At 43.5% G+C, this 20,999-nt stretch overlaps 1 protein-coding gene across 2 annotated transcripts in view; it reads right to left on the bottom strand.

Annotated features, from left to right (window-relative positions):
* Positions 1 to 659: 659 nt before the first annotated feature.
* Positions 660 to 20,999, bottom strand: part of OS9 (OS9 endoplasmic reticulum lectin) — a 109,758-nt gene continuing 89,418 nt past the window's right edge. For both annotated transcript variants that reach the window (XM_040425766.1, XM_040425767.1), the window contains 2 exons: positions 2,147 to 2,256; positions 660 to 1,023 (listed from right to left, as the gene is read on the bottom strand). In XM_040425766.1, coding sequence (XP_040281700.1) covers positions 883 to 1,023; positions 2,147 to 2,256 — 251 coding nt within the window. In that variant the 3' untranslated portion in view covers positions 660 to 882. The remainder of the gene's footprint in view (positions 1,024 to 2,146; positions 2,257 to 20,999) is intronic.

The raw sequence follows: 20,999 nt of genomic DNA, 5'->3' as shown, positions 1-20,999 counted from the left end.
AAAAATTATATATTTATAGCATAGAAAAATATATGCCAAAAACGTTGGACAGGTGTAGATATTCTGCTTCAAGGACTCCCACCAATTGGGAGAATGGGGGTTCTAAGCCTTCTAGAGAGGAGGAGATCTTGCAAGCATGTCTCTCTCTCTATTAGAGACTATGGGTGTTGTGGTCACGGCCTAGCATTTCACAACGCCTATAAACTGCAATGGAGAGAACCGCATTCAGACAGGCACCTTTTCTGGTGTGCCAAACAAGATCAGGAATCCCATTCTCCTAAAATATGTGGGATCCAGAGGTGGTTACATAGTGGACCATTAGTACTTGCTCGTCTTCTCTATGGAAACTAAAAGAGAGCAGCTACACACAGGCATTTCTATGGCCAGATGATTGGGGGTGCACATTACGGGTTCTGCACCCCTGGTCTACACTGAACACATCCATAGTAAACATAAGCTGTGCACATAACAGGTTTTCAGCATCTGGATTTCATACACCGACAGCAAACAGATATTAAAAGTATATGAATAGGCTGCACATAATAAAATACATAAAACCCCCTTAAAGGACACGATTTCCTCAGTGGGTGAGGAGTATGTAGTCAGTCACTTTTATAATCTTTATCTTCAGCGGAGCTAAAAGGAAGGAAACTGAAATCTATAAATACACATTTTCTTTTATTCTCCTAGTTGAGCTTTGCACGCATCCAGCAAGTCATCTAACACTGCTTTAAACTATTGCCGGCGAAGCGGAGGCCTCTGCAGATCCATCCAGGCTCGCAAACCACCATTTTCTTGAAGCATCATTCATCCAAAAAGATTTGTTAGCAGGCTCGAGTCCACGGGGCAAGATCCGAAGTCTCATTTGGATGTCCGTTCTCGTTAGAAATCAACATCCTCAGAGTCTGTGGAGGTGCTGGTGGTCTTCGAATCGTCATTATTCTGGTTCCAAACAAACCGATAATTGTCCTCAAGCTGTTGTTGTCGCTTCTGTTCTTTGTGAGCATCTTCTGATCCTTGTATCTAGGAAAAACAAACAAAAAAAAAACAAAAAACTGTAAGGTAGATTATACTCTAGAACTCTTCTAAGAGCTTCTCTTTATGTTACACATGGGACAGAGGTGTTGTATAGTTTCTGCTGCGGAATTGTCGGAGGAAAAAAAAACGCAGCATTTACAGTAGCATCAGTGTGAATGGGATTTTATGAACTCTTATCCACGTGCTGCAGAAAGATTGAGATCACTATGCAGCGTTAGGGCTCGTTCACACGACCGTTGGTGAACCGTTCCCGTATTGCAGACCCGCAATACATGGGCACCGTTCCGTTGTCATTCCGCATCACGGATGCGGACCCATTCATTTCAATGGGTCCGCAAATCCGGAGATGCGGAACGGAAGCACGGAACACTATGGAGTGCTTTCTGGGGTTCCGTTCATGCTCTTTTTGCTCTTGCTCTTTTTGCGGAACGGAGGGATCGCAGACCCAGTCAAGTGAATGGGTCTTCGATCCCCATGCGCCTGCCCCACAGAAGGTCCCCGTGCATTGTGGACCGCAATTCGCGGTTCACAGCACGGACACGGGCCACCAAGGGTTCCTGCATGGTCGTCTCACATGGCCCTGTCAATCGAGAAGGAGAGGAAGGGACTGGCCGAGGAAGCAGGAGGAGCAAGGTTGAACAGAATGACTTGGGCCCACCCCCAGTGCACTTAACTGCTCATTTACATATATGGATTAAGAGTGCTTTCTTTCTCCAGAATGAAGCAACAGATCACAAAGAGAAAGGTAGCATTACATTCAGCTGAGCTAGCCCCACATGGCATTCTTCTTATTTTAACAAACCCTTTAAGAAATCCTAAGGGAAACAATCCAGAACTTACTCAGATACAGCATGAATTACAAGGCCGGCTCAGGTCCACCAGAACTGGTGCCACTCTTACAGTGTGTCTATGTGTTGAAGCTCATAGAGGGGGTGACCATGTGTTGTCTTCATGATACCACCCCTTTAAGACCTTAGACCAGGGGACTACCAATTGCTATAGCATAGGTCTATGAGAAGGGGGTCTAACATGTGAAAAGTGTCCCGCTAATCATTACTGGATATCTTATGCTCTGCAATAAAATTTCCCTCTAGAGTGACAGACATACCAATATATTGAAAAAAATATCTTTCAGGTTCCTTGTGTCCTCTTCTGAAAGCCAGTGTCCATCATCATCATCACCAAAACCACCGGTAAGTATCTTAATCTCTATTTTACCTGTTTGGAAAAAGAAAAGAACACAATCAGGACTATAACTTCTATTTAGACATTGGGAAAGGTCACAAAAGGCTGAGATATTTTTTTTTTTTACTATATTTTCAGCAACTTCCAAGGCAGTATATCTATAGCGGACACCAGACCATGTGTTCAGTACAGTGTAATACACAATCACATGAACACTGTGGCAGGATAAGTGGTTCTCAACCTGGGGTCCACGCCACACGGTGAGGGTGTTTGTGGGACTGCCCTAGCACCCAGCAATGTTTCATTCGGGGGACTATGAGGAATATTATTGCTACTATAGGCATTATTACTTCTGGGGCACAATGGGGGACATTATTACTACCAAGAGCACTCTGGGAGAGAATTACTACTATTGGTGGGACTTTTGGGAGCATTATTTCTGGGGGGGGGGGGGGGGGGAGGAACCAGTATCAGATTAGCACAATTATTTTTGGGGGACACTAGGTTTACGGCACTATTACTGTCAGGGTTACCATTTGCTGGGGGCAATTAATTTTGAGGGCACTGAAGGGGCCCCTATCTGTGTGGTACTAGAATTTTCAGACTCTCTTTCTGCAGTCTAATATTAGGGGTGGCAAGATAAAGTGTTCAGTAGGTGGGGAGGATGATGGAAAAGTAGGAACACAAGAGGTCTGTGTGACAGACTCTGCAGAGATGAGACATGGCTGAAAGTTATTACTGTGGCCTGGTCCGAGAAGGGAGATAAGGAAAGAAAATAGAGGAGAAATCACTGGATGTGAGGTAGGGATCGACCGATTATCGGTTTGGCCGATATTATCGGCCGATATTGAGGATTTTGAATGTTATCGGTATCGGCATCTATTTTGCTGATATACCGATAACGTATTGGGAACACAGAACCCGCTGCTCTCAGCGCGTTCTGTGTTCCCTCCGCAGCACAGGGGAGAAGGAAGCAGTGTCTCCTCCCCCTGTGCTGCTGCTGCCGCTGCCTCCAATGACAGGACGGAAGACAAGAGGAGGGGAGGGGCTGTGGCCGCTGCGCCACCAATGAAGATGAGTCATTCATTAATTCAAATACAGGAGGCGGGAGCTGGCTGCAGAATCACATAGCCGGCTCCCGACCTCTATGAACGGCAGCTGCGGTCTGCGGTAGTTAACCACTTAGGTGCCGCGGATCGCAGCTACCGCTCATAGAGGTCTGGGAGCCGGCTATGTGATTCTGCAGCCAGCTCCCGCCTCCTGTATGTGAAAGAGAGGTATCTTCATTGGTGGCGCAGTGCGCCCCCCCCCCCCTCAAGCCCCCTAGTATTAATCATTGGTGGCGCAGTGCGCCCCCCCACCCCAATAGTAAAAACATTGGTGGCGCAGTGCGCCCCCCCCCCCTCAAGCCCCCTAGTATTAGTCATTGGTGGCGCAGTGCGCCCCCCACCCCCATCCCAATAGTAAAAACATTGGTGGCGCAGTGCGCCCCCCCCCCCCTCAATTCTAATCATTGGTGGCAGTGGCCACAGGATCCCCTCTCCCCTGCTCCTCCGATCGGAGCCCCAGCAGTGTAAGCCTGGGGCTCCGATCGGTTACCATGGCAGCCAGGACGCTATTGAAGCCCTGGCTGCCATAGTCAGCTCCATGCTGCTGTGTGCACAGAGCACAGGGCAGCAGGGAGAGTGCAAGATCCTATTCACTCTGATAGAGATCTATCAGGGTGAATGGGACAAGGGTTCTAGTCCCTAAGGGGGCTAAAAGTTAGTAAAAAAATAAATAAAAAAAACACAAAAATATTAAGTATAAATGAAAAAGATTTACAAAAAAAATAAAATAATAATACACGTTAACAATAAACATTAATTTTCAGCAGATTTGTGTAGGAAATTATTTTTTTTCCTCAAAAATAAAAATACCCAGAATATTGGTATAAATTATCGGCTATCGGCCTTCAAGTTGACAAATTATCGGTATCGGCCCTAAAAAATCAATATCGGTCGATCCCTAATGTGAGGTACGGTATGTAGTACTGCATTCTCCTGTATGTTTGATAATGCAGAAAGTAATTTAAATAGTAAGTCATCCAAAGTAAGTCCTAATGTGGTGCCTTTTGTTTTGCTGCTGTATTCTTTCTGTCAAATGTGAAGGAACTGCTGAAAGAGGCTTAGAACAGAGCCTATGACAGTGGCGTGAGAACAGCCTTATTTTGCTAAAGGGGTTATCTGGTAATTTATATTAATCTATCCTTTGGATAGGTCAATATCAGATCAGTGGGGGTCCAACATCCGGGAGCCCCACCAATAAGCTATTAGAAGAGGTCCCTAAGCGCAGTGCCCTCTACCTAGGCCATGTGACGTCGCCATACATCGTAAATGGAGCTGAGCTGCAATACCAAGCACAGCCACTATACAACGTACAGCGCTGTACTTTGAAAGCTGTCAGGACCTGGCTGTGCCAATCACAGCTCCGGTGAGCGGCTCCCTGAAACCGCTAATAGGTCATTATCTTTATCTGAATAAGGCCGAATGCACACGGCCGTGTTCCGGGGCCGAGAGCGGTCCGTGGTATGCCGGGCTGGATTCCTGTTAAGAGCAGGAAGCGCACGGCGTCATTGGTTGCTATGACGCTGTGCGCTTCATGTCGCCGCTGCACTACAGTAATACACTATAAGAGTGTACTACCGTAGTGTAGCGGCGGCATGAAGCGCATGGCGTCATAGCAACCAATGACGCCGTGCGCTTCCTGCTCTTACAGGAATCCAGCCCAGCATACCACGGACCGCTCTCGGCCGTGGTATGCATTCGGGACGGATTCCGCGTGCATTCGGCCTAACACCTTTGACAATTATCACTGTTCACTTCCTTGGGGGTACTCTGTTCAAATCTCTAATCACTAGGGAATACTTGACATAAACCAAAGGAAAGGAAGCACATTCAAGAGGCACACCTCACCGAATACAAAAAATAACTAGCTTTATTAGGAGCAGATGACGTGGACAATTAAAAATATCTAAAAACAAGAAAACATCTCTCACAAGACAATGAATATGGACATGTCCCTGTACATGGCATCACCCCAAATAAAGTGAAAATTTCATATGTCAAAAAGCATTAAAGACTAAGGACACCTTCGGGGCCAATTTTTTCTTTTACGATTGCATTTTACTAATTTTGGGCTAAAAATCTTTTCTTCAACTGGTCTTTATTAAAAATACTCAGCCAGTGTCACAAAAGGTTAACTGTTTAAGGCTACTTTCACACTAGCGTTCGGGTGTCAGCTCGTGCGCTCCGTTTGAAGGGGCTCACGAGCGGCCCCGAACGCATCCGTCTGGCCCCAATGCATTCTCAGTGGAGGCGGATCCACTGAGAATGCATCCGCCTGCCAGCGCTCAGCCTCCGCTCCGCTCAGCAAGCGGACACCTGAACGCTGCTTGCAGCGTTCGGGTGTCCGCCTGGCCGTGCGGAGGCGAGCGGATCCGTCCAGACTTACAATGTAAGTCAATGGGGACGGATCCGCTTGAAGATGACACTATATGGCTCAATCTTCAAGCGGATCCGTTCCCCATTGACTTTCAATGTAAAGTCTGAACGGATCCGCTCAGGCTACTTTCACACTTAGAAAATTTTCTAAGTTATAATGCAGACGCATCCGTTCTGAACGGATGCGAACGTCTGCATTATCGGAGCGGATCCGTCTGATGAAACATCAGACGGATCTGCTCCGAACGCTAGTGTGAAAGTAGCCTAATAGAGCTAAACCTCATCTCTAATTACTAAAAGGTCATAAACACTTATTTAGGCCACATTCTTATCAGTAAGATAAGAATTGAGCTATAATGAGTGTTTACAGCAGGGATCAGCAACCTTCGGCACTCCAGCTGTGGTGAAACTACAACTCCCAGCATACACACCTGTTGGCTGTTCTCAGAACTATCATAGAAGTGAATGGAGCATGCTGGGAGTTGTAGTTTCACAACAACTGGAGTGCCGGAGGTTGCTGACCCCTGGTTTAGGGGGTCAGAGATCAGAAACCCTCAGCTGATCTGCCTGACAGAACAAAGTACAAATTCACAGCCTGAGACTAGAGAATCTCAAGGCTGCACCAAGAAAGGGATTCAACGTAAAAACAAAAACAGAAAAAACAACAACATTTAGTTCAAAAGTACAATGCAATAATAAACTGCCCTGTTTTAGTGACAGAATACACTAGCATTCACTCCACTTTCCTGACGTAAAAGAAGATTGAAATCTAGGTGTACGGGACTGGTGGAGCATGCGCCTAAATTTATGATGAGGCCCTTGCCTCCTCCTAAATTACGTGCATCCTCTGATGAAGATTTTAAAGCCAAAGCATGTCAAATCTGTGTGTGCAGATACTTAAAGGGGTTTTCCGTGGTTTTAATAATGATGACCTATCCTATTCAAGTGTACAGGCACTAGCCTTCCCATAGAAGTGAATGGGACAACTGGTAATTACACCTGCTAACCGCTGTGATGTTGAAGCCGAGCAGGTAAATTAAGAAGGGAAGGCTGCGCTCGCACGAGCTCGGCCTGCTCTTCAACCAGCTGATCGGCAGGGGTGTCAGAGCCCCACGGATCTGATATTGATGACCTGTCCTGAGGATAATAAATAAAATAAAGATTCATCTATCAGCAACTTGGGAGTGCTGGTCTTTTACCTTTCTCAGTCCTGAGGATAGGTCATCAATAGTTAAAGAGGACCTTTCACCAGAATAAAACCTCTAAACTGACTATACAGACGCGTAGAGCGGCGCCCGGGGATTCCCCTGCACTTACTGTTATCCCCGGGCGCCGCTCCGTTCTCCCGTTATAGCCTCCGGTATCTTCATAGTTAGGCTCCACCCAGGGGAACCCGCCGGCGTCTCCTTCTCCCAGGCTGTAGCGCTGGCCAATCGCAGCGCTCAGCTCATAGCCTGAGAGAAAAAAAAACCTCTCAGGCTATGAGCTGAGCGCTGCAATTGGCCAGCGCTACAGCCTGGGAGAAGGAGACGCCGGCAGGTTCCCCTGGGTGGAGCCTAACTATGAAGATACCGGAGGCTATAACGGGAGAACGGAGCGGCGCCCGGGGATAACAGTAAGTGCAGGGAGATCCCCGGGCGCCGCTCTACACGTCTGTATATTCAGTTTAGAGGTTTTATTCTGGTGAAAGGTCCTCTTTAACTATTGATGACCTATCCTCAGGACTGAGAAAGGTAAAAGACCAGCACTCCCAAGTTGCTGATAGATGAATCTTTATTTTATTTATTATCCTCAGGACAGGTCATCAATATCAGATCAGCGGCTTTGAAAAGGTAGTGGCTCTCCTAAAGCACTGCTTCCGCTTTAATACTGCCCACTCGTCGTCTTGCTTGTAGAGGCAGTGCAGTGTAATTACAATTTTAAGTCAAGACAGGAGACTTCATTATGCCTGATCTTTCTTTTTTACTCCCAGCTGCAAAATAGTTAATATAAAAACAGAGAACCAAAAAAATAAAAATAAAAATTGAAATCAGCATTCAGGAGTAGCCAATATGCATTTGGTCCCACATTCTGTTCTCCCCTATTAATGGCTTAATCATTTAGCTTTTTCGGCGCATTTCCTCTGTTACCTTACCCTTCTTATCGCCATCACTGCTCACTTTCAGTTTACCTCACCATCTGCAGTGTGCACACGCGGCTGGTCCTCAGCCTGCGCGCCCTTTCCTCTCAGTAAAAGGCTTTATTCTAACCAGTTAGGATTCCCGTCAGCTTCAGCGCTACAAGCTGCTTCCAACTCGGCTCATTCTCTATACTTGATTGCCACCTTGTGGTATTTCTTCATAATATCCTTTACATGTACTTCCTATTACTGTGGGCAAATTCATGACCTCTCGGTATTATATATTTTACAAACTCTCTTTTCATTATATTCCTTAAGTGTGTATATGTATGTATGTATGTATGTATGTATGTATGTATGTATGTATGTACAGTGGGGGAAATAATTATTTGACCCCTCACTGATTTTGTAAGTTTGTCCAATGACAAAGAAATGAAAAGTCTCAGAACAGTATCATTTCAATGGTAGGTTTATTGTAACAGTGGCAGATAGCACATCAAAAGGAAAATTGAAAAAATAACTTTAAATAAAAGATAGCAACTGATTTGCATTTCATTGAGTGAAATAAGTATTTGAACCCCTACCAACCATTAAGAGTTCTGGCTCCCACAGAGTGGTTAGACACTTCTACTCAATTAGTCACCCTCATTAAGGACACCTGTCTTAACTAGTCACCTGTATAAAAGACACCTGTCCACAGAATCAATCAATCAAGCAGACTCCAAACTCTCCAACATGGGAAAGACCAAAGAGCTGTCCAAGGATGTCAGAGACAAAATTGTAGACCTGCACAAGGCTGGAATGGGCTACAAAACCATTAGCAAGAAGCTGGGAGAGAAGGTGACAACTGTTGGTGCGATTGTTCGAAAATGGAAGGAGCACAAAATGACTATCAATCGACCTCGCTCTGGGGCTCCACGCAAGATCTCACCTCGTGGGGTGTCAATGGTTCTGAGAAAGGTGAAAAAGCATCCTAGAACTACACGGGAGGAGTTAGTTAATGACCTCAAATTAGCAGGGACCACAGTCACCAAGAAAACCATTGGAAACACATTACACCGCAATGGATTAAAATCCTGCAGGGCTCGCAAGGTCCCCCTGCTCAGGAAGGCACATGTGCAGGCCCGTCTGAAGTTTGCCAATGAACACCTGAATGATTCAGAGAGTGACTGGGAGAAGGTGCTGTGGCCTGATGAGACCAAAATAGAGCTCTTTGGCATTAACTCAACTCGCTGTGTTTGGAGGAAGAAAAATGCTGCCTATGACCCCCAAAACACCGTCCCCACCGTCAAGCATGGGGGTGGAAACATTTTGCTTTGGGGGTGTTTTTCTGCTAAGGGCACAGGACAACTTATTCGCATAAACGGGAAAATGGACGGAGCCATGTATCGTGAAATCCTGAGCGACAACCTCCTTCCCTCTGCCAGGAAACTGAAAATGGGTCGTGGATGGGTGTTCCAGCACGACAATGACCCAAAACATACAGCAAAGGCAACAAAGGAGTGGCTCAAGAAGAAGCACATTAAGGTCATGGAGTGGCCTAGTCAGTCTCCGGACCTTAATCCAATCGAAAACCTATGGAGGGAGCTCAAGCTCAGAGTTGCACAGAGACAGCCTCGAAACCTTAGGGATTTAGAGATGATCTGCAAAGAGGAGTGGACCAACATTCCTCCTAAAATGTGCGCAAACTTGGTCATCAATTACAAGAAACGTTTGACCTCTGTGCTTGCAAACAAGGGTTTTTCCACCAAGTATTAAGTCTTTTTTTGTTAGAGGGTTCAAATACTTATTTCACTCAATGAAATGCAAATCAGTTGCTATCTTTTATTTAAAGTTATTTTTTCGATTTTCCTTTTGATGTGCTATCTGCCACTGTTACAATAAACCTACCATTGAAATGATACTGTTCTGAGACTTTTCATTTCTTTGTCATTGGACAAACTTACAAAATCAGTGAGGGGTCAAATAATTATTTCCCCCACTGTATGTATATATATATATATATATATATATATATATATATATATATATATATATATATATATTCAAAGAATGAAGAGGCAGCACTTCCAGTTGTTAGGTGATAGGGTGACGACCCCAAACTTTATTCCAGCTACGTTTCTGCCTTCTCAATGAGGCCTTTGTCAAGCTTGACAAAGGCCTCATTGAGAAGGCAGAAACGTAGCTGGAATAAAGTTTGGGGTCGTCACCCTATCACCTAACAACTGGAAGTGCTGCCTCTTCATTCTTTGAATATATATCTTGGAGGACAAGCCAGCCTCTGTGAGGATTTCTTGCACCCAGAGCTCCACATCTGACTGTGCTGCTGCATTATTTGTGGTAATATATATATATATATATATATTCGTCCGCAATGTCCAAGGAAAACCTCAATAAAATACCTAAAACTCCAGGTTCAGTTATTTTAGAGGAAGACCTCCTCCAATCCGTTGTCAATGAGACAGTGGCAAAATCCGTACAATGTGCGGTCGATACCGCCATGTCGTCATTACAAAATATCATCACACAATCTGTGGCTATGGCTATTAATACGCAAACCGCGCAAAATTCCAAAGACCCTACAACCCCGTCCGACCAATTTTGGTCTACGGAGGAATCCACTTCCCGTTTAGTGAAAGGTTTAAATAGGGGAAAAACTGCCTTAAAAAAAAAAATAAGTGCTTTTTTAACGATCCCAAAATTACAAGATAAATGGGATCAGCACAAATCTAAAGCTTTTTCAAAAAGCACACTTACCACTGTTAAAGCAGTTAATGTTGAACCCTCCGTCCCTGAGGATGTCAGCACGAAGCTGGCACCTAAGGCTTTAAGAGTTAAGCTGGACTCTTCCCCTTCTGAATCCTCCTGTGAAGAGGATAATACTTCTGGACAGTGAGAATATGTCTTTATATGAGGACATTTCCGATGAGGGAGACAAAAAAAAAAACTGGAAGAAGAAACTTTTCACCTATCATTTTAGATGGGTCAGGTGTCCCTTTCTTTGACCCTGGGACAATTAAACATCCTAGGTCAGGAGAATGGTTACCATTACCGCAAGCAGGGTGGATAAAAATCAATGATTTTTTTAAAATAATAATCAAAAAAATCTGATTTTTTTGATTTAAATCAGATTTTCTTTATATAAAATGCTTTTTGAGGAAAATATATTACCATCCAAAGGTTATTCCATCATGAAATAAAGATTTGTTTTTTAATTATGTAGAATAAGGCTGTACGTGGACTCCCATATTGTTGAATGGATTAGGCAGTGGCTGAGGGACAGACAACAGAGGGTTGTAGTCAATGGAGTATATTCAGACCAAGGTCTTGTTACCAGTGGGGTACCTCAGGGATCTGTTCTGGGACCCATATTGTTTAATATATATTGCAGAAGGCCTCGATGGTAAGGTGTGTCTTTTTTCTGATGACACAAAGATTTGTAACAGGGTTGATGTTCCTGGAGGGATACACCAAATGGAAAAGGATTTAGGAAAACTAGAGGAATGGTCAAAAATCTGGTAACTAAAGTTTAATGTTGATAAGTGCAAGATAATGCACCTGGGACGTAAAAACCCAAGAGCAGAATATAAAATCAGTGATACAGTCCTAACCTCAGTATCTGAGGAAAGGGATTTAGGGGTCATTATTTCAGAAGACTTAAAGGTAGGCAGACAATGTCATAGAGCAGCAGGAAATGCTAGCAGAATGCTGGGGTGTATAGGGAGAGGCATTACCAGTAGAAAGAGGGAGGTGCTCATGCCACTCTACAGAGCACTAGTGAGACCTCATCTGGAGTATTGTGCTCAGTACTGGAGACCATATCTCCAGAAGGATATTGATACTTTGGAGAGAGTTCAGAGAACAGCTACTAAACTGGTACATGGATTGCAGGATAAAACTTACCAGGAAAGATTAAAAAGGACCTTAACATGTATAGCTTGGAAGAAAGACGAGACAGAGGGGAGATGAGAGAAACTGCTAAATACATAAAGGGAATCAACAGGCATAAGGCCATCCTTCATATAAGATAGGGCCAGGGGCTATCCATAGTATTCAGTATATTGGGCAGACTAGATGGGCCGAATGGTTCTTATCTGCCGACACATTCTATGTTTCTATATGTGTAATTTTTTTGGTAAATAAATTCCATTAATCCATTCACAATGTCATGCTCTTCCAGAGGTTTCTGTAAGATTTATTGGGCAGTTTCTCTGCCTACAAGATATTATCACAGATGCTTGGTTGACTTTTGCAGTTCTCAAAACTGGATTTGACTCAGCAGAGATCACATGCCTCTTCACAGCAAAAATGTTATAACATGAACAGAGTTGAGAAAAAAACCTTAATCCTAACTTCTACAAACCTATGAATGCAGAATCAACCTAATCAAACTAATATGAAAAGTTGTTGTTCTAAAAATCTTCATCTACTTGCATATTATAAGTTATACCAGCAAGAATTTGTCTTTATGTAGAAAACTATGATTTAAATCAAGCCTTACTGACTCGTGATTTAAATCGTGATTTAAATCATTTTGATTTAAATCAAATCCACCCTGACCGCAAGTATCCAAATTTGTTTCTTTATGGCTCAAAAAGCCATTAGAAAAATCTGCAAGAAACAAATTAAGATCAGAATGCCCTAGACCAGTGGTGGGCAACCTTTTTTGTCAACTGAGCCAAATATCGCCAAAACCACGATTGGAATTTCTTTCGAGAGCCACATTTTTAAAACCTAAAATATTGCATCAACAGTACCAGTGAGGACTATTAGGCTCATGCACACGACCGTGTGCCCGCAAAAAAGTAGCGCATGCACTACTTTTTTGCGGTGCGGAGGCACAGCCAGAAGCACCACGGAAGCACACTGTAGCACTCATATCCCGGATCCTGGACCCATTGAAGTGAATGGGTCCATGATGCGGGCTGCACACGGCCGTGTGCAGCCCGCATCATGGACCCATTCACTTCAGCATGCGCTACTTTTTTGCGGTGCGGGCAGTCGGATGCGGATCGCGAACCCCATTCAAGTGAATGGGTCCACGATCCTCATGCAGCTGCCCCATGGTCTGTGTCCGTGCAGCACAGGCACGGCGCCCTTACATTCGTGGGCATTAGCCCAGAGTGTGTTTTTAAATACTTTTTATATGTACTTTCTTTTATTTGGATCTTGATTATTATTTCATTTTATCTTTATCATTTTTTACTTTTCTTAAACTTGTCTGCAGATGTGGATGACGCACTTATGGGGGATATCTGTGGATGACGCACTTATGGGGGATATCTGTGGATGACGCACTTATGGGGGATATCTGTGGATGACGCACTTATGGGGGATATCTGTGGATGACACATATATAGCATAATAGGCTATATATGTGTCATCCACAGATATCCCCCATAAGTGCCCTCCACAGATATCCCCCATAAGTGCCCTCCACAGATATCCCCCATAAGTGCCTTCCAGTAAGTAATGTATTAGTGGGGGGAAGGAAGGGGGCAGGGACACTTGCGGCGGGGCCGGTGCAGTGCACACACCGGGGGCAGCTCCTACCTTTCTGCTGCAGGACATTTCGTCCCTCCTGAGCGGCGGCCTCTTCAACACTCCACCCCTCCTCAGTGGGCAGCCGAACTAGAGCCGCGCTGCCCGCCCTTCTGCTGCTGTGCGCAGCGTGACATCTCTCGCTCCGTCATGCGCCTCCTGCCTGCTTCATTCATAAAGTGGAAGGAGCAGACAGACGGGGCAGCAGGCGCATGACGGACAATTTACAAGCAGCTTGAGCGGCGCGATATGGCTGCGCGGCCGCCCACCTGCCAGCCCGAACCAAAGGGCCGCAGTGAAGGAGCAAAAGAGCCGCATGTGGCTCGCGAGCCGCGGCTTGCCGACCACTGCCCTAGACCCACTCTCCCTCATAAAATTTTGGACACTCCGGATATTGATCCAACCCTTGTAAAAAAAAAAAAAAGTGTCAAAATCGGGGGGAAAAAAATCCCCAAAAAGGAGTAGATCGTTCCTTTAGGTCGATCCAAGACAAAATATTAGACGCTGTCGGTCGTTTAACAAAAATCTTAGATTTAGCCGAACAGGCTTCCACCTCGAGCGATCCAGTGGACTTACCAGTCCTGAAAGGTTGGTCTTTTCAAAGGGCAATATGTTTATTAGGTAACACCAATGCAACTATATGCACAGAAAGAAAGAGGTCTATCCTCATGAGATTAGACCCACAACTACCATACCTTGCCACTGTACATAATAGACCATATAATAACCCATCTTCCGATGGTTTAGTCTTCGGAGACTCTTTTGTAAAAGACATAAATAAATAAATACTGTGGATATAAAAAAGTCTGCACACCCCTGTTAAAAGGTCAGGTTTCTGTGCTGTACAAAAATGAGACAAAGATAAAAGTTTTTCCACCTTTAATGTAACCTATAAACTGTACCACTCAATAGAAAAACAAACTGAAATATTTTTTTTTTTTTGGAGGGAAGAAAAAAAAAAAAAAAAAAAAAATAAAATAATGTGGTTGCATAAGTGTGCACACCCACTTACAACTGGGGATGTAGCTGTGTTCAGAATTAAGCAATCACATTCAAAATCATGTTAAATTGGAGTCCGCATACACCTGCCATCATATAAAGTGCCTCTGATAAACCCCAAATAAAGTTCAGCTGCTCTAGTTGGCCTTTCCTGAAATTTTCTTAGTCGCATCCCACAGCAAAAAGCCATGGTCCACAGAGAGCTTCCAAAGCATCAGAGGGATCTCATTGTTAAAAGGTATCAGTCAGGAGAAGGGTACAAAAGAATTTCCAAGGCATTAGATACACCATGGAACACAGTGAAGACAGTCATCATCAATTGGAGAAAATATGGCACAACAGTGACATTACCAAGAACTGGACATCCCTACAAAATTGATGAAAAGACGAGAAGAAAACTGGTCTGGGAGGCTACCAAGAGGCCTACAGCAACATTAAAGGATCTGCAGGAATATCTGGCAAGTACTGGCTGTGTGGTACATGTGACAACAATCTCCCATATTCTTCATGTCTGGGCTATGGTGTAGACTGGCAAGACGAAAGCCTTTTCTTACGAAGAAAAACATCCAGGCCAGGCTACATTTTGCAAAAACACATCTGAAGTCTCCCAAAAGCATGTGGGAAAATGTGTTATGGTCTGATGAAACCAAGGTTGAACTTTTTGGCCATAATTCCAAAAGATATGTTTGGCGCAAAAACAACAATGCACATCACCAAAAGAACACCCATACCCACAGTGAAGCATGGTGGTGGCAGCATCATGCTATGGGGCTATTTTTCTTCAGCTGGAACTGGGGCCTTAGTTAAGCTAGAGGGAATTATGAACAGTTCCAAATACCAGTCAATATTGGCACAAAACCTTCAGGCTTCTGCTAGAAAGCTGAACATAAAGAGAAACTTCATCTTTCAGCATGACAACGAGCCAAAACATACATCCAAATCAAGGAAGGAATGGCTTCACCAGAAGAAGATTAAAGTTTTGGAATGGCCCAGACCTGAATCCGACTGAAAATCAGTTTTATCTAAAGAAGGCTGTGCACAGGAGATGCCCTCACAATTTGACAGATTTGTAGTGTTTTTGCAAAAAAGAGTGGCCAAATCTTGTCAAGTCAAAATGTGCCGTGCTGATAGACTCATACCCAAAAAGACTGAGTGCTGTAATAAAATCAAAAGATGCTTCAACAAAAGTATTAGTTTTAAGGGTGTGCACACTTATGCAACCATATTTTTCTTTATATTTTTTCTTCCCTCTACCTAAAAGATTTCAGTTTGTTTTTCAATTGAGTTGTACAGTTAATAGGTCACATTAAAAAAGGTGGGGGGAAAAAAAAAAAAAAAATCTGAAATGATTTATCTTTGTCTCATTTTTTTTACATCACAGAAACCTGACATTATAACAGGGGTGTGTAGACTTTTTATATCCACTGTATGTAGGGCTATTTTCATCCCTGGATAAAGCCCAAACTTCTTTAAGGCGAGTTTTTCAAGGCCGTGTTTTTTGAAGGGCTGGGAAATGAAAGGGCCGGTTTCCCAGCCGAGGGTCCCATGAGAGACAATATTTTAGAGGCCCCTACCCTTCCCAACCACATCCTACACCACCACCCCCTTTCTATCCCACAAGAGGAAGACCATGGCGTGCCAGAGGCAATAGAGGCTTCGCAAGGTCAAGATCCTCTGCAGGTAAGGAATCTTCTTCTACAGTCGTGGCCAAAAGTTTTGAGAATTACATAAATATTGGAAATTGGAAAAGTTGCTGCTTAAGTTTTTATAATAGCAATTTGCATATACTCCAAAATGTTAAAGATTGATCAGATTAATTGCATAGTCCTTCTTTGCCATGAAAATTAACTTAATCCCAAAAAAACCTTTCCACTGCATTTCATTGCTGTCATTAAAGGACCTGCTGAGATCATTTCAGTAATCGTCTTGTTAACTCAGGTGAGAATGTTGACGAGCACAAGGCTGGAGATCATTATGTCAGGCTAATTGGGTTAAAATGGCAGACTTGACATGTTAAAAGGAGGGTGATGCTTGAAATCATTGTTCTTCCATTGTTAACAATGGTGACCTGCAAAGAAACGCTTGCAGCCATTATTGCGTTGCATAAAAATGGCTTCACAGGCAAGGATATTGTGGCTACTAAGATTGCACCTCAATCAACAATTTATAGGGTCATCAAGAACTTCAAGGAAAGAGGTTCAATTCTTGTTAAGAAGGCTTCAGGGCGTCCAAGAAAGTCCAGCAAGTGCCAGGATAGTCTCCTAAAGAGGATTCAGCTGCGGGATCGGAGTGCCACCAGTGCAGAGCTCGCTCAGGAATGGCAGCAGGCAGGTGTGAGCGCATCTGCACGCACAGTGAGGCGAAGACTTTTGGAAGATGGCCTGGTGTCAAGAAGGGCAGCAAAGAAGCCACTTCTCCAAAAAAAAAACATCAGGGACAGATTGATCTTCTGCAGAAAGTATGGTGAATGGACTGCTGAGGACTGGGGCAAAGTCATATTCTCCGATGAAGCCTCTTTCCGATTGTTTGGGGCATCTGGAAAAAGGCTTGTCCGGAGAAGAAAAGGTGAGCGCTACAATCAGTCCTGCGTCATGCCAACAGTAAAGCATCCTGAGACCCGTCATGTGTGGGGTTGCTTCTCATCCAAGGGAGTGGGCTCACTCACAATTTTGCCCAAAAACACAGCCATGAATAAAGAATGGTACCAAAACACCCTCCAACAGCAACTTCTTCCAACAATCCAACAACAGTTTGGTGAAGAACAATGCATTTTCCAGCACGATGGAGCACCGTGCCATAAGGCAAAAGTAATAACTAAGTGGCTCGGGGACCAAAACGTTGACATTTTGGGTCCATGGCCTGGAAACTCCCCAGATCTTAATCCCATTGAGAACTTGTGGTCAATCCTCAAGAGGCCGGTGGACAAACAAAAACCCACTAATTCTGACAAACTCCAAGAAGTGATTATGAAAGAATGGGTTGCTATCAGTCAGGAATTGGCCCAGAAGTTGATTGAGAGCATGCCCAGTCGAATTGCAGAGGTCCTGAAATGTCATGTAATTGTCGATAAAAGCCTTTGAAACGTATGAAGTGCGTGTAATTATATTTCACTACATCACAGAAACAACTGAAACAAAGATCTAAAAGCAGTTTAGCAGCAAACTTTGTGAAAACTAATATTTGTGTCATTCTCAAAACTTTTGGCCACGACTGTAGGTACAGACACTCTCTCAGTCGTGGCCCGCAGAAATTTTGTACGTTTTCCCTCCTTTCAATCTCATTCAGAGAACTCTTTTCCTAACCATGTCACAACAATCAACTCTGGTATTAAAAACCCCATTCTGGACAACTCAAACCTGGTTTCCCCAGATACTGACAATGACGATAGATTAGCCACGGATCCTTCCGATTCATCCATCAATCCTTTTAAATCTGACAGGACAACAACATCCTCTGAATAGCCTGGTTCATCTCCGGCCGTCAGGAGTTGATTTCGAAGTTTCACAATCAGCTAGCAACATCCTGACGCCTGGGCTCCAGGCACCAGATCTTCTTACAGTTCAGCCTGGAAGATTTGGTCTGATTGGTGCAGTCAACGGTCTTTGGATCCCGTATATGCACCTTTAAGTCAGATTATAAATTTCCTGTCGGATTCTTTCGACGCAGGGCAAGCATATAGTAACATAGTACATGAGGCCGAAAAAAGACATTTGTCCATCCAGTTCGGCCTGTCATCCTACAAGTTGATCCAGAGGAAGGCAAAAAAAAACCTGTGAGGTAGAAGCCAATTTTCCTCACTTTAGGGGAATAAAAATTCCTTCCCGACTCCAATCAGGCAATCAGAATAACTCCCTGGATCAACGACCCCTCTCTAGTAGCTATAGCCTGTAATATTATTACACTCCAGAAATACATCCAGGCCCCTCTTGAATTCCTTTATTGTACTCACCATCACCACCTCCTCAGGCAGAGAGTTCCATAGTCTCACTGCTCTTACCGTAAAGAACCCTTTTCTATGTTTGTGTACAAACCTTCTTTCCTCCAAACGCAGAGGATGTCCCCTCGTCACAGTCCTGGGGATAAATAGATGATGGGATAGATCTCTGTACTGCCCCCTGATATATTTATACATAGTAATTAGATCTCCCCTCAGTCGTCTTTTTTCTAACGTGAATAACCCTAATTTTGATAATCTTTCAGGGTACTGTAGTTGCCCCATTCCAGTTATTACTTTAGTTGCCCTCCTCTGGACCCTCTCCAGCTCTGCTATGTCTGCCTTGTTTACAGGAGCCCAGAACTGTACACAGTACTCCATGTGTGGTCTGACCAGTGATTTGTAAAGTAGTAGGAATATGTTCTCATCACGGGCATCTATGCCCCTTTTGATGCAACCCATTATCTTATTAGCCTTGGCAGCAGCTGCCTGACACTGTTTTTTGCAGCTTAGTTTGCTGTTTATTAAAATTCCTAGATCCTTTTCCATGTCAGTGTTACCGAGTGTTTTACCATTTAGTATGTACGGGTGACTTGCATTATTCCTTCCCATGTGCATAACTTTACATTTGTCAGTGTTAAACCTCATCTGCCACTTATCTGCCCAAGCCTGCAATCTATCCAGATCCCTCTGTAGTAGTATACTGTCCTCTTCAGTGTTAATTACTTTACACAGTTTAGTGTCATCTGCGAAAATTGATATTTTACTATGCAAGCCTTCTACAAGATCATTAATAAATATATTGAAAAGAATAGGGCCCAATACTGACCCCTGAGGTACTCCACTAGTGACAGTGACCCAATCTGAGTATGTACCGTTAATAACCACCCTCTGTTTTCTATCATTGAGCCAGTTACTTACCCACTTACAGACGTTTTCTCCGAGTCCGAGCATTCTCATTTTATATACTGACCTTTCATGCGGTACAGTGTCAAATGCTTTGGAGAAGTCCAGATATACGACATCCATTGATTCTCCGCTGTCAAGTCTAGAACTTACCTCCTCATAGAAACTGATTAAATTAGTTTGACATGACCGATCCCTCACGAAGCCATGCTGATATGGCGTTATTTGCTTATTTCCGTTAAGATGCTCTAACATAGCATCTCTCAGAAAACCTTCAAACAGTTTACCCACAACAGATGTTAAACTTACCGGCCTATAGTTTCCAGGCTCTGTTTTTGGACCCTTTTTGAATATTGGCACCACATTTGCCATGCGCCAATCCTGTGGGACATTCCCTGTCAGTACAGAGTCCGCAAATATCAGAAATAAGGGTATGGCTATGACATTACTTAATTCCCTTAGGATACGGGGGTGTATGCCATCCGGTCCTGGCGATTTGTCTATTTTGATATTTTTAAGTCGCTGTTGTACTTCTTCCTGGGTCAGACAGGACACTTTTAATGGCGAATTTATTTCAGCATTCAGCATTTCATCTGACAGTTTATTTTCCTCAGTGAATACATTGGAGAAAAAAATATTTAACAGCTTTGCTTTCTCCTCGTCGCTCTCTGCGACTCCCCCCTCATTACTCTTTAAAGGGCCGACACCTTCAGATTTATACTTTTTAACATTTATATAATTGAAGAACATTTTAGGGTTAGTTTTACTCTGTTTGGCAATTAATCTCTCGGTCTCTAGTTTGGCCGCTTTTATTTGTTTTTTACATGTTCTGTTTTTTTCCTTATAGTTTTTCAGTGCTTCCGTGCTACCCTCCTGTTTTAGTGTTTTATATGCTTTCTTTTTGTCATTTATTGCTTTCTTTACAGTTCTATTTATCCACATTGGTTTCTTTTTGTTCCTTAACCTTTTATTCCCATACGGTATGTACCTCTCACAATGAGATTTTAGGATGTTTTTAAAGATATCCCATTTTTTGGCTGTATTTTTATTTTTGAGGACTTTGTCCCAGTTAGTTAGGCCTATGGCCTCTCTTAGTTGGCTAAATTTAGCTTTTTTGAAGTTTGGTATTTTTGTTCCTCCCTGTAGAAACGCTCTTTTGAATGAAAATTGGAAGGTTATTACTTTATGGTCACTATTTCCCAGGTGTCCCCCAACCTGCACGTCTGATGTTCTGTCAGGTCTATTGCTTAATATTAAGTCCAGTATGGCCGTCCCTCTAGTCGGGTCCTGAACCAGTTGGGAGAGATAATTGTCTTTGGTTATTGCCAAGAATCTGTTTCCTTTATGAGATATACAAGTTTCAGTTTCCCAGTCTATATCTGGGTAGTTGAAGTCCCCCATAATAACCACCTCATTATGATTTGCCGCCTTGTCTATCTCGTTTAGTAGTAGATTTTCTGTGGACTCTGGTATATTAGGTGGTTTATAGTAGACTCCTATTAGTAATTTATTGTTGTTTTTAGCTCCATGTATCTCTACCCACAGTGACTCCACATGTTCATGTCCCTCACTTATATCTTCACGGAGTGTGGGCTTTAGACAAGACTTTACATAAAGGCAGACCCCTCCACCTCTCCGGTTTTGACGATCCTTTCTGAACAGACTGTAACCTTGTACATTAACTGCCCAGTCATAGCCATCATCCAGCCATGTCTCAGTTATTCCCACTATGTCATAGTCCTCCTCACACATCACTAATTCCAGTTCACCAGTTTTATTAGTCAGGCTTCTGGCA

The sequence above is a fragment of the Bufo bufo genome, chromosome 3 (assembly GCF_905171765.1).
Source record: "Bufo bufo chromosome 3, aBufBuf1.1, whole genome shotgun sequence".
Lineage (NCBI taxonomy): Eukaryota > Metazoa > Chordata > Amphibia > Anura > Bufonidae > Bufo > Bufo bufo.
This window is presented reverse-complemented; position numbering and strand designations above follow the sequence as displayed.